General features: G+C 32.8%; 1 protein-coding gene across 9 annotated transcripts in view; it reads left to right on the forward strand.

The window, feature by feature from the left end:
- Nucleotides 1–14,793, forward strand: part of LOC140158830 (protocadherin-15-like) — a 203,121-nt gene that overhangs the window by 135,164 nt on the left and 53,164 nt on the right. For all 9 annotated transcript variants that reach the window (XM_072182062.1, XM_072182066.1, XM_072182064.1 and 6 more), the window contains exon 4: nucleotides 14,068–14,109. In XM_072182062.1, coding sequence (XP_072038163.1) covers nucleotides 14,068–14,109 — 42 coding nt within the window. The remainder of the gene's footprint in view (nucleotides 1–14,067; nucleotides 14,110–14,793) is intronic.

The raw sequence follows: 14,793 nt of genomic DNA on the forward strand, positions 1-14,793 counted from the left end.
TTATTTACACGCAAGCGTTCCAAGACTTTTTTTTTTCGTTGATTGTCTCTACCGAATGCAAAATATTTCATCTAAATTTCGTTTTTGTTTCATAACTCAAAAACGGAATGTCATATGAGCTTCAAATTACACACGATTTGAGAGTGGATTATATGATTTGTAATCATAATAAAATTGTTGCTAAAGAATTTGGTTTATTTAGGGAGTGGTCATTTTAAACACCCCCTATGCTAAATTACTCATGTTTCTTAATCATGGCTCTAAAATGCTCTAAAATGTTGTTTTTGTCCATTACTCAAAAACAGAATGTTGTATGAGTTTCATATTGCACCAGATTTGAGAGTAGATAATATCCTTTTGAATCATAATAAAATTGTTGATAAAAATGTTGGTTTATTTAGGGAGTGGTCACAGAAAATACCTCCTATGCTAAATTACACAAGTTTCAGTAATTATGCCCTCTACTGTAAAAAAACTCAAAACACTACAAATACATTTTTTTACAATATCACAATGTTTTACAGCATGTTTCCAAAATATTTTCAATGTTATTAAAACTTAAAACATTTTGTACCCTTTATGATATAACCCAACATGTAAATGTTTTCTCTAAAACTTGTGTTCGCTGAGTATAGGCATATATAAATGTCTTCTGGAAAACTTGTGTATGCTGAGTATAGGCATATCCGAGCTAATCAGAACGATTATGATGTAACAATTTGAAACAACTCATTTCTGAATATTATTTATATTAAAACACGCTTTTGCCATGAGAAAAAACAAGAAAAGAAAAAAAAAACACAATTGAATATACTTTTTTTTTTTTTTTCTTCACTGGAACTCGAACCATTCACATCGATCTATAGTGAAAAGGTTATCAGTCTCAGGACTAATCCGCTCACGCCACGCTGCCATTTCGCAATCAAGTAACAAGTTTTGTTCTTTTATAACTTTTATAGTAGTCAGATATCGGGAAATTGTAAACTTGTATAGAGTGCTTGCACGAAGGTCATGAGTTCAAATCATCCTCCAGACACGCTCCATAAGATATGCTAATGTATGGAGTACAAAGAATTACTTTGATCAAAACCAGTTAAACAGGTGATTGGTATTGTACTCCGTGCATTTGTATGTCCTCTGGAGCGTGTCTTTAGGATGGTTTGAACTTTATGATCTTCCATGCAAGCACCCTATAGTAGAAACCTCAAAATGTATCGGTTTACCATAATGACAAAATGGTCCAAAATCGACATTTTATGTTTTTAGGCCGCATCTCACGAAGCGTCACGTTCGTTTACATTTGCTATACCAATTGAAAATGTTTTATTGCAAAAGGAATGAAACATTCGTTTCATATATGAAATTTGTTAACAGTTAAGTTTATTACCAATTTAAATTGAAATAAATACGCATAAACAACTCATTTCTGAATATCATTTACATTAAAATACGCTTTTGCGATGAGAAAAAAAAACAAGAAAAGAAAACAAGAAAACAACAATTGAATATACTTTTTTAAAAAAAGACCACCAATGGGACTCGAACCACATCGGTCAATAGTCAAAAGGTTATCAGTCTGAGGACTAATCCGCACGCCACGCTGCCATTTCGCAATCAAGTATCAAGTTTTGTTCTTTTATAGTAGTCAGGTATCGGGAAAGTGTAAACTTGTATAGTGGAAATGGCAAAGTCTATCACTTTACCATAATGACAAAATGGTCCAAAATCGACATTTTATGTTTTTGAGGCCGCATCTCATGATGCCTCACGTTCGTTTACATTTGCTATACCAATTGAAAATGTTTTATTGCAAAAGGAATGAAACATTCGTTTCATATATGAAATTTGTTAACAGTTAAGTTTATTACCAATTTAAATTGAAATAAATACGCATAAACAACTCATTTCTGAATATCATTTACATTAAAATACGCTTTTGCGATGAGAAAAAAAAAACAAGAAAAGAAAACAAGAAAACAACAATTGAATATACTTTTAAAAAAAGACCACCAATGGGACTTTCGAACCACATCGGTCAATAGTCAAAAGGTTATCAGTCTGAGGACTAATCCGCTTCGCCACGCTGTCATTTTTAATCGAAGAATCAAGTTTTGTTCTTTTATAGTAGTCAGGTATCGGGAAAGTGTAAACTTGTATAGTGGAAAGCAAAGTGTATACTTTATTTAATGACAAAATGGTCCAAAGTGTTAACAAATTTCATATAAGAGATTAAGGTCCGTCATTCCTTTGCATTAAAACATTCTCAATTGGTATAGCAAATGTAAACTAACGTGACGCTTATGAGATGCGGCCTCAAAACATAAAATGTCGATTTTGGACCATTTTGTCATTATGGTAAACTGATACACTTTGCCATTTCTACTATACAAGTTTACACTTTACCGATACCTGACTACTATAAAAGAACAAAACTTGTTACTTCGCTTGTTCAATGGCAGCGTATGAGTGGATTAGTCCTCCGACTGTTAACCTTTTGGCTATTGACTGATGTGCGTGGTTCGAGTCCGAATGGTGGTCTTTATATTTTCTTTAAGTGTATTAAATTGTTGTTTCTTTTTATTTTATTTTTTCTCATCGCAAAAGCGTATTTTGTTATAAATAATATTCAGAAATGAGTTGTTTCAAATTGTTACATCATAATCTTTCTGATTCGCTCGGATGTGCCTATACGCAGCAAACACAAGTTTTAGAGAAAACATAAATTTGATATGTTAGGTTATATCATAAAGGGTACAAAACGTTTAAATAACATTCAAAAACACATTTTGGAAAACATGCTGCAAAACATTGTGATATTGTACGAAAAATGGATTTGTAGTGTTTTTGAGTTATGAGACAAAAACGAAAATTGACTCGGTATCATACAGAAGAGGGCCATAATTACAAAACTTGTGTCATTTAGCATAGGAGGTGTTGTCAGTGACCACTCCCTAAATAACTCAACATTTTTATCAACAATTTTATTAGGATTCAAAAGGACATTATCTACTCTCTAATCGTGTGCAATATGAAGCTCATACAACATTCTGTTTTTGTGTTATGGACAAAAACGACATTTTAGAGCAGTTTAGAGCCATAATTATGAAACGTGTGTAATTTAGCATATGGGGTGTTTTCAGTGACCACTCCTTAATTAAACCCAATTCATTATCAACAATTTTATTATGATTGCAAAGCATATAATCCCCTCTCAAGTCGTGTGCAATATGGCGCTCAAACAACATTCTGTTTTTGAGTTATGGACAAAAACGACATTTTAGAGCAGTTTCGAGCCATAATTATGAAACGTGTGTAATTTAGCATATGGGGTGTTTCAATGACCACTCCCTAAATAAACCAAATTTTTAACAACAATTTTAATATGATTGCAAAGTATATGATCCACTCTCAAATCGTGTGAAATTTGAAGCTCATACGACATTCCGTTTTTTTTGAGTTATGAGGCAAAAACGAAATTTAGATGAAATATTTTGCATTCGGTAGAGACAATCAACGAAAAAAGTCCTTGGAACGCTTGGCACACTCTGTCGAAATTCGTGCAGAATTTCTTATGTTCATGGAAATGACCTATATTGTGTTTGGGAAGAAACATGACATCTACAACAATGATTTACCCTTCCCTCTCCCCATCAAGCAATGTTGGAACACATTGGGGAACCGCTGAAGACATTGGCATTTCTCAACATTGTACGGGGGGAGAGGGGGTGACAGTTTTCCGTTATTTACACGCAAGCGTTCCAAGACTTTTTTCGTTGATTGTAGATGCAATCATTCATAAGGTAGCTAACAGACAAACATCTTTGTGCTGCTTGAGCCATCCGTTTTGAGATGCGAATGTAGATTTGCTTTAAAAGATAAAAAACAAGATAAAGTCAATTTTCATCTTGAAATCAATTTTCTTGGCTGCAATTCATCTTGTATGATTGTATCACCAGTAAGCTTCATAAACATTCATAGTTATGAATAACAACATGGATGGGATACAATCTTTATACTGAAAAGATATATTCTTTTCTGATTAAATTTTTTTTCAAAGAGTGTATAATGTGCAATCTTGATATACACTGTAAAAAACAACAGATAACACTTAATAAACACTAAAATGTGTTTATATTGCATACAATTAACACTATAACATGTTTATAGAAGGATCTAATGATGGATTAGTAACACTTCAACATGTTTATATCGGTGATATAAATGTGTTGGAGTGTTTATTATTTTTTTCACAAATACCTCTATAAACATGTTATGGTGTTAATCGTATGCAACACTTCCCATACCTCTGTGTGTAAAATATAAAAATAAACATGTTTTAGTGTTTATTTTAGTGTTATCAATTATTTTTTACAGTGTATGTTTGCTTCCAATTGAAAAGGACACTACTATTTGTAACAAAATTCATGTTACAAAAGGATATTAGTACAGGCCTAAAAAAGTGTTCCAGAGGTCATAAATACAAATGGAAAATTTGACAGAATGGTGACATTTAATAAATATTAATGCCTAGGATAACTATTTCAGCAAACAGAAACCATAACTACTATCTTTTCTGCTATTCCTTTTCTCCGATCGCACCAGGTAAATCGATCTTCCTTGTATGCGCTATTAACCATTCATAACCTCATGAATATGCATGATGCGTGTGATCCAATCATATTTTATTATTTGCAAAAACGCGAACGCAAATCGAGGTCATTAATATCTCACAATTGACCGCAAAATGCGTAATTGTTCCAATGTCGCACACAATTGACATCCGTGTGCGCCGTATTGTGCGTCCAACAAACTGCGCGCACGCTGGCTGCCGTATTTGGATTGCGCGCTACCATATTTGCACAGATTCTGATACGCACTTTTGTTATTGGTCGTTCTGTTGTAGCCTGATCGATTTTTGGAAAGGGAAGATGTAAAAATCATATAGGTGGATAAACTTTTGAGCAAAATTTGGTGTTATTTTGGAAGGTAAAGAGATTAAAGTGACGGTTATGAATGAGGTTAATAACTTTGCATCGGTAATATATGGGCATTGTGAAAAATCTAAACATTTTGCTTTGGACCTCGGAATATCCTCGGGGCTACGCCTCGGGATATTCCTCGGTTCCAAAGGCAAAATGTTTAGATTTTTTCAATGCCTCCAAATAACCGATGCGCAGTTATTAACCTCTAAATAAAGGATCATAGAGAATTTGATTGACACTGACGTCAGACGCAAACTAGTCTTTTTATCTCTGTCTTCAATTATACAACTGTATACATTTTTACATACAGAAAAAACCCCAGCAATTTGACAGAATGGTGGAATTTAATAAATGCCTATATCTAGATCAGCAAATAGAAATTAAAACTACTATACATTTTTACATATACAACAAAAACCTGGTCTACATGCATATGTTACAAAAGCATCTGTTTTATGAATACAGACAAAAGCATGTGATCTATATTCATGAACATTTTACACACATGAATAATGTTACATACAATATAGCAATAATAAATTATGTATCACTGCCTAGTTTCGAATACATTATGTACACATATTACTGTATAAATGTTTCAAATCAATACAATATTGAAACTTGTGTTTTGTGTTAATTAAATTATGTTTTTAAACAGTGCAGCGACCGACCGACAAAATAACACAGTCATTCTAAAAACAATGAAATGGCAGATAATTAATTAAAACAAATAATGTTATAATATAATAATACTTTTTAGTATAAGTTACATTTTCTTAATGTTGCAAATTCAATAGGTATTGACTTTCACACAAAGGTAATGTCAATAGGGTAGCTTTGGCTGCAATTATTATTCATGTTGCCATATCGTCTTTATTCATATTTCTTTCATTAGTTTGAATTTTAATCACCCCAAGTTAATTGCCTTATAATCTGAAGCAAGATAAAATAATCATAATTTTGAGCTTGAAATGTACTAAGTGGAACAACGAATATTGGAATTTGTCGGATTGACAGTTAAGAATTTTGATTCTATTCTAAAATGCACAAAAAATAATGATTTGAAAGACAAAGGTGGTTAGATTTGGAATACAAATTCTCACTTATACATAATAGAATTTAAAATCACCTAATAATTTCTCAAATATTTCATTTCAAAGATTTTAGACTGTATTAAAGATCACTCAGTATAAGGCAATGAAAAAACTGTTTTATGATCCTGACTGATCCAGATTTTCATATTGGCAGAATGTTTTTTAAATTTGGCTAAAATCATGTAAAATCACCCAAAATTTATTGAAAAAAATTATAAACATTTTCAAAATGTGTTTGGAAAATATCATCTTATATTTGTCAGCTTTGTCAAGCTGTCATTGATATTTTACAGCCATTTTAGCCTCTATTAGCCTCCAAGAAGAGAAAATCCTGACCGACCAACTCTACTTGAAAAGTCAATCCACCCATTGTCACCTAATGCATAAGAAAACTGGATTAGACAGATATAGAGCAAACATATGGAGTAAATTGCTATCACTGAAATACTATGATGTATTTTCATATATTGCCCTTCATTGCTTTCTTTTGTTTTCTAATGGTTTTAGCCCATTTCTGGGAACTAACAATGGGCATTGGGCATATAGAATATCGATCTAAGTAAAAATAGAAATGACATTTAGATAGAAAAGCACCTGTTTAGCACTAGATAATTGGATCCCATCATCATTATGTTTAGTGATATTCTTGTACAAAATGACGTCAATGCAAAGCGCAGAATCTCTTTTTTTAATCTTACTATATGTCATTATATCCTTTATCCTTTAAAGAAAAATGGAATGTGCAGAGTTGCAATGTTTTGCAGGTATGCATGCAGCAGGCACACACTCTATTGTTCAGTACAGTTTTTATATCATCCAGTTACAAACACTATTGAAAAAAAAGAAATGATACAAAATTGTGAGAAATATAATTCATTTAAAAAATAATTATGACAAAGTGTAAGGAGCAGTGGATTAGGATGCCACTAAATGTGATGTTGTGGCATCCTTTACATATAGTTTCAATATAATACAATAATACTTAATTAAGCAGAAATGACATTAGATGGACATAATTTAATACATTATAGAAAACAAGCCTTGTAAGTAGAATTTATAAGATGAAAGATGGAGTACCATCTGAAAATTCCGAGGTAGGAATTAATTCTTTATGTTTGGATCAAAAGTTTAATGTACCAACACAGATGAACTTTCATGAAGAAGTCAACTCATTTAAAGGTTAATAAATAGGATTAAAATGATGCCTAACAAAATGGGTAGTGCATAGAAATTCTTGGCTTGATAATTCTTTAATTTGTTACCTTCCAAAATGATAATATTGACTCTCAAAGCAATTTGGTCCCAAAGGCTCTTGATTACTTGCAGTATAGTATTGGGTGAGAGAGATGTACCAAATTAAAAGTAAACAGCTCAGATTCTGGAGAACGTAAATTGATTTCAAAACATTGGGTACAGTAAGGGAACCAACAAAAAGATCAATAAGACTTGACCTCTGCCTTCTCATTGTTAACAAACCCAGAAGTGAGTACATTGATGATTTTATATTAAGATTAAGCGTACAATATTAACCCCTTATTATATTGGTATGGCTTCATTGATATTTAGGTTTGCTCCCTTCCTTACGGTTTAGCATTAGAGAAGCACACAAATACCTTAACTTAACTCTTAACTACACGACCAATATATTACACTCATTCATTCACTCATTTATAAGGCCAATAGTTCCCGGATGATAGACATGATTTCAAGTATATCATCATCTTTGCACTGAAATCAATATCAGCATGCCAATATTTGCTGTCTACTGTAGACAGCAATAAGACAATGTTCCATTTTCCACAGAGAGCAAATATATTGTCACCTCGGGATAAATTTGTCCCACATAATTACTGCCGGTGTAAAAAGGCTGCCAGTTATTTTATCTAGTGATTATCATGGAGTATTGTCTAGTGGCTATTGAGCTATCTACATGGAGCTATTTAATCCATGATAGTCTGGATTAATCTGGTTCAATCCAGGTCAAGTATAAAGTTTGACCATATATGCCTGAAATCAGAGAAGATCTTCCCTGCTGAAATGTATATTATTTTGTGACACAGAGTGATGTGCTGTGATGCAGTCAGATATAGGCAGTGGCGTGTCTGGGGGTGGCTTTGGGTGCTGAAGCCCCCGCACTTTGTTAAAAATCATGTAAAATCAGAAGTTTTTTGGCGTTTTTAGCCATTAAGCCTCCCGCATAACTCTGAAAGCCCATCTGAGCCCCCCTGCAGGAACAGATCCTGGACACGCCGGTGATAGGCATACAGTGTGTCAAAACTGCCGACAAATCTTACATCAAATTGTCACAGTCCCTGTGATTCATATGTAGTTGAAACAAGTATGTTCATGAAACAAGTATATTCATGAACATTGTTCATGTTGGTTAATCATTCTATTACACATGCTTGGTAGAGTACATTATACCACTGCATTTATTAAAAACATACAACAGTACTTTTAGAATTTGGTAAGTCAGCCACAAGAATACCTCCCCATCCTTCTGTTTTGGTGTTGCTTACTATTCAAAATAATCAGTTTGCAAATTGTGTAATAGTTTAAATTTAAGTGCAAATACCCAAACTTGGTCACTTTAAAGTCATTAAAAAATGATGCTTCATTATTTTAAATCAGTTATTGCTTTTTCAAAAGTAACAGCGCTATATTGCTAACAAATCAAGTATAAATGTCACTATGAACAACATTCACTTTGGTTTACCTCAAGTTTTGTAATACTGAGTGTTTTTCACATGTTTATGCCGCAAGCATACCAACAAACTGTCCTTGTGTGTACAATCTCTGTGGGATAAGGTTGGTGTGAGTGATTTGATACTGTATAGCATGATTGAAGGGGCACTAAGTCTTATTGAGGGGGTAACTGTAATATTGATGCGGAGGGCATGTCCCACAGGCTAACTAAGCAATGTAACAGATCCACATCAATCTTGATGTATCTCCTCATGTGAGAGCATTAAAATTATCTACAATTATTGCTCAGTGAATGTAACATGATTTTGGAATCGTGAGTTTACGGTGATATTACTAATTGGTTTGTTATCCATAAGCTCCCTATTGGTTCAGTCATCTGAGGATGCGGAATCAATTCAACATTGTCGGGAGTTGACAACATGTATAAGCTGGGGTGCAATACTATTGCTTTTGTTCATGCAATGTTTCATGTAACATATGCTTTTGTGAGACAATCAAATGCCACTGAATATTTCACTACCTGAATCAATCAGCCAATCAAGATTTATATATCGGAATTATAAACTGCATCAGCATTGAGCATCAGTAAAATTGTGTGAAAGAATAATATGACAGCACCTATAGGCCTTTTCAGCAAATTGATTGGAAATCTTTGGAAATTGGTTCAGAAAAGTGTGGCATGCACATCCATTCACACAATGATTGATGTTTTTAGTAATAGCTCTCCTAAAAAGGCCTATAGTCTAAAGTTAAAGGAGTAATTCCTGATCCTAGCATCCTCTATTTATAATATTTTTATGTAGTTATCCACGAATAAAGCGTATTCCCAAATTTTCAGTTGATTTCGATTTTGCGTTTGCGAGTTATGCATGATTATGTGTAACTCTGATCCATGTGTTGTAATTTCATTCTGGTAGTGGTATACCGTAATTCAAATTTCACGATATTAAAATGAATTAATCGGCAAGAAATGTTTTGTACATATACATTATGTAGCCAGAGGTTTCCAGTGTTGTAATAAAAACCTCAACTGTTTTTGAGAAAAGTGGAGATAGCTCACATGATTACATCATTAACTGAATTATGTCATAGAGATGATATTGAAAAATATGGTCCATGTCTTACAGTGTCAAATGCCACTAGCAATCAATATCTTGTGCTATATTTAATTACTAGCTTTTACTAACTCAGCTCTACATTAGAAATGTATATAGATTCAAACATTGTTGCCAAGAAATCCTGACAAGAAACATGTCTCTTTTTAATTAAGTTTTTGACAGCTTTTTATAATTGTTTATCGACTTTTTAAAACAGAATACATATTAAAATTTAGATCATGTTCTAGATTTGAATCCAGATGGACTCTATTTGATTGGAAAGATTCTATGTTTGACTTATAAGCTGCATTTTAGAAGAAAAACTGCATGGATGTAAACAATGATATTTTATGAACCAAGAGTTTAAAATCAAATGGCAGTCAAGACCTAAAATACCCAGAATTCAAAGTTAAGGACTGTTAAATATCAAAATATAACAAAATAAAATTTTTTAATAAGTTGACATAAAATTGGTATTATATCACAAATTTCAAAAAATCTAAATTATTTGATATCAGAAGGACATTCCTCGTATTAAGAATGCAATTTGATATCTCTGATGTGCTCTAATGTCCCACAAAAATACTGTTGCTATCCCATTCCTTAAAATGAACATTATTAGATATCTTGCATAGATATCTTCCCTGTTTACTGCAACTGCTGTCATAATGAGATATTTCACAAACTGATCAAAAATCTATAACCAAACCATGCACCACTCTCTGTCAATACTATAGACAAACTACAAAACAATTTTATTTATAGACCATGCACATCAAGGATGTACACAACAACAAGCAAGTTACACAACATTTCCGCGCTTTAACAATATTGCCCTACAATGGCACAAAATCAATTTCCAACTTGGACTTTACATTCGTATTGATGAACAATTTTCCTGTTTTTTCTGCATGTTACAATTTCTCCTACTCTTATTTCTTCATGGTTACATAATTTTGAATAAAAATACCGGAATTTGATTAGAAGGAAAGTGTGAAGGCAAAAGCTGCTTCTTGTATGTTAAGAAATTCAGCAAATGAAAGCTTCAACCAAGTATTTATGCTTTACTGTGATAAAACCAATTAATTTCACACACAGGGAACAGTTTTACAAATAATGGGATTTCACCTGAACAGGTTTTGGCATAGAAGTAGCATCAATCCCAAGAATGTTCATTGAGGTCTTTGTTTTTCCCAATTTGCCTTATTTCAGTAGATATATTGTATTGCACTTCTGTAGTTGAATTAACAGAGTTTGGTTTTGATTTGAAGAGGAAAGTGTAGGATGAACATTTAGCACTTCTATATGTTACTATTACCAATACTTTGCATATCATTATTATTGACCAATTGCAATTATTGATAATATCACAGTACATCCACTCTCACATATTCAGTAATTCCAGTAAATGTTTTAGTGATTGATTGGAAATGTAAATACTATTTGATTTGTCAGAAGTATATAATTCACTTCAAGTTATAGCAATCATTCTAAACAAAGGTCTAGAATAAAAATCGGAATTAATGATGCTAGTATTTCACATCTGATGTCACCTATCAGTCAAACTCAGATATGGATTGTTTATGATTTGTCATACCGATTGAAATTTCTGAATGTAGCAGAAAACAGTGTGCCCAGTGCAGGGGCTATTTTAACGTGTCTCACTGTCATTTTCTTGCAATGAGATAAAAGTGTTGATGAAGTAGAGTGCGTTTCAAAAATAAAAAAATTGACATTGTTACCTGAATGTGACCGTAAGAAAGGCTCTACCATTGTCTACTATTAAAGCATATCTACACGGATTGTTAATTGTCACTGCATGAATATTTTATCTCGGCACGAATGTGACAGTGAGACACGTTAAAATAGCCCCTGGCCCAGTGGTTAGTTTTTCATCTCCGCACATACATATTGTCTCCAAAGTTAGGTCTTACCGTCTTAGTAATAGGAAACATTCTTTGCTGAAGGCACCATGTCACGCAACAATGCCTAGAAAAGTTGCCTTTTGCCCACATAAAAGTACCAAAAATCATCCACCATTTTAGTACGATTTCTTTTCTCTGATAAATTTCCACACTTTTATTTATTTTCAATCTGTTTTGAGGCTTTATAGTCCAAAATTGCACCCCTTTTCAGGCTTTTCCTGCAAAGTCACTTCAGTACACTGGTATCCCTGAAGGCACCAGACGAATCAACCTTCCCTTTGCATGCTACTAACCAACCATGAGCTGTGTGAAGTTAGATTGATCCAGTTTCTTTGTTTTTGGCTGTTAATTATTATAGCACATATAATTAGACACTGATGGTATAAAGAGAGATATCACATAAATTTTCAGTAATATTTGACACACTTTCAGGTAAAATCATGTTTTAACTCATACTTTACTTTGAAAGGTTTATACAAGGATTGAATATGAGTGTCACGGTTCATTGTGGATGATGCCTTTTTAAGAGTGAAGGGCTATAAAAACATACCACCAAACAAACATACAACTTGCTTGAAATTCTCCAAACCCACCTGATCTATACAGAAAAGAAAACCATGTCACACCTCTGGGTCAGATCACCCATCCATGCATCCCTGGGTATTTGAATCTTAGATACCCCTAGAACAGTTGCTGCTTACATGACCCATGTTGTGCAGTAGCTTTAACAGAAATATCTTTTGGCAGTATAGTTGATGATTTCTAAATGTCATGTTATGTGAAGAGCCTAGAGTGACAATTGAATACAAGCAGCTATAGATAAATATATCACAAGGGACGTATCCTTGAGTCTTTTTTGTATGTCTTGTTTTTACTGAACATTGTATTGGAGAAGTGGTAGTTTTCTTGGGTATGAGTTGCCAGACCTGTTTAGAAATTATTGTCTTCTGAACATGACATGAATATAATTGAAACATTTTGGGTTATCAAATAGGAAAGAATGCAAAAAAAGTAAATAGTAAATTAATTTTGCTTTACAAATTTGACATTTTGTCGGATCATGCTACTGCTTAATTTGTCATATTTGTCAATGCGCTTACGGGCAAGATTAAATCAAGCAGACATATTCACCAAATTCTTCCAAATCTGTACAAAGACCTGCTGACATCTAATTTACTCTAATGTATTGGCTAAGATATGCTGCCTTCAGTAGATAACAACAGTTAACTATATGATAAAGAGCTTACAGCATAGGCCACAAATGCTATGCTGTCTTCAGTAGATAACAGCAATAAATCTGTTAAATCTGCACAAGCTCTGCTATAGGCATTTGACTATCGTCTTATAGCTTCACTGAACATTGTTTTGGACAACTTCAACTGTGTTGCTATTTTTTTGCAGACAGTGCCAAGTCTGCCAAATCTGACTTAAAACCTTCTGTTGGGGATAATAAATCTCACATCAATCTTTGTTAAAACCATGTGGATAACATTGTTTTTAAATCTGTAAAGCGCATTGAGGAATCTGAGATTCAAAATATGCTATATAAATACTGTATTAGTATTAGTATTATTATTATTATTATTATTATTATTATTATTATTATTATTATTATTATTGTTATTGTTATTGTTATTGTTATTGTTATTGTGGTAAATGTCTGTAGATATTTTAAAGAGTCAAAATGAAGATGTACCCTTAAATTCAGACGAGTGTATTACCCCCATGCAACTAGAATAGGAAAAATGGTTCAGTCTATAGATGAAATTGTGGTTATATTGCCACTATATCTTGTTCAAATTCAGTTGTATGGCAATAAACATATGATGTTTAGACATTTGACAAGTGTTGTGTACAGTTGTATGTTTGTAGGCTTGCACACCATACACTGAAACTGCCATCATACTTTGGAATTGCATCAGGTGTACAAATCTTACAAATGAAATATAAAAGCATGTTAAAGCGATGTCAGAATTAACGGCATATTTGTTCAGTTTTAGCCATTAAAGGAAGCCAATACTTGCATGTATATTTCCATAGGTCTTGTGGTTCTTGAGTTAAGGCCAATAATATATCAAAATGAAAGCTTTGGATGACAGCAGTATTGGATGACAGATGAAAGATTTATTTCCAAACACTGCAGTAATAATATATAATGTTAATAACTTAATTTAATAACATTCCTATTACCCTGAAATTATTCTTAATACTTCCCTACTAATACTAACTATCTACTAACTTTATGTTTTAACCTTTCTAACAGATATACACATACGTACAAAACGTGAAACTACAAATTATTTTGGTAAGAACTCATTTCTTGTGATTTGATTTATTTCTCCCATTTCTCCCATGTAATAGTTTTATCTGACTAACTTTTTAACAAATGAATTGAAGTAAGTATTGTAACAATAAAGCATTTTTATGACATTTTTGAATCCACAAATATTACCATCTTAACACAATATACCTTTTGGATCAAATATTGCGGTGGTCTTTTGAATTCATGCTTCACTTTTTTGTGTGATCACTAAAAGCATCAAAATAATTACCCTATATACCATTGACCATTGTATAATTTAACCTGATGTATGGTATAAATGGGGATATCTAAAGAATAATCTCTGATACATCTCTTGATGGGCTATTCCAGTTGAAATCCATACCCCCTCCCCCTGGTGGAAGACATGACTGTATTCTCCCACACAGGGGGTATAGATTTCAAATGGAGTCACCCATTCAGGGAGATTAATTATTAAGGCAATGTCGTCCATAGGGAGTGTATAGATTTCAAATGGAATTGCCCAATGTTGCTGAGATGGAATCATGTCAAGTAACAAAAATCAGCATCAAGTAGCAATGTTTTAATTTTCATCAATTTTTATAAAGTGTATATATTTCTTGTTAGCATCAAGTGAGGTTTCAAATTGCAGCTAAAAAATTGTGCACACATTCGGCTTGGATCAACTCTTTTATATTGCATAATAAC

The sequence above is a fragment of the Amphiura filiformis genome, chromosome 8, assembly GCF_039555335.1.
Source record: "Amphiura filiformis chromosome 8, Afil_fr2py, whole genome shotgun sequence".
NCBI lineage: Eukaryota > Metazoa > Echinodermata > Ophiuroidea > Amphilepidida > Amphiuridae > Amphiura > Amphiura filiformis.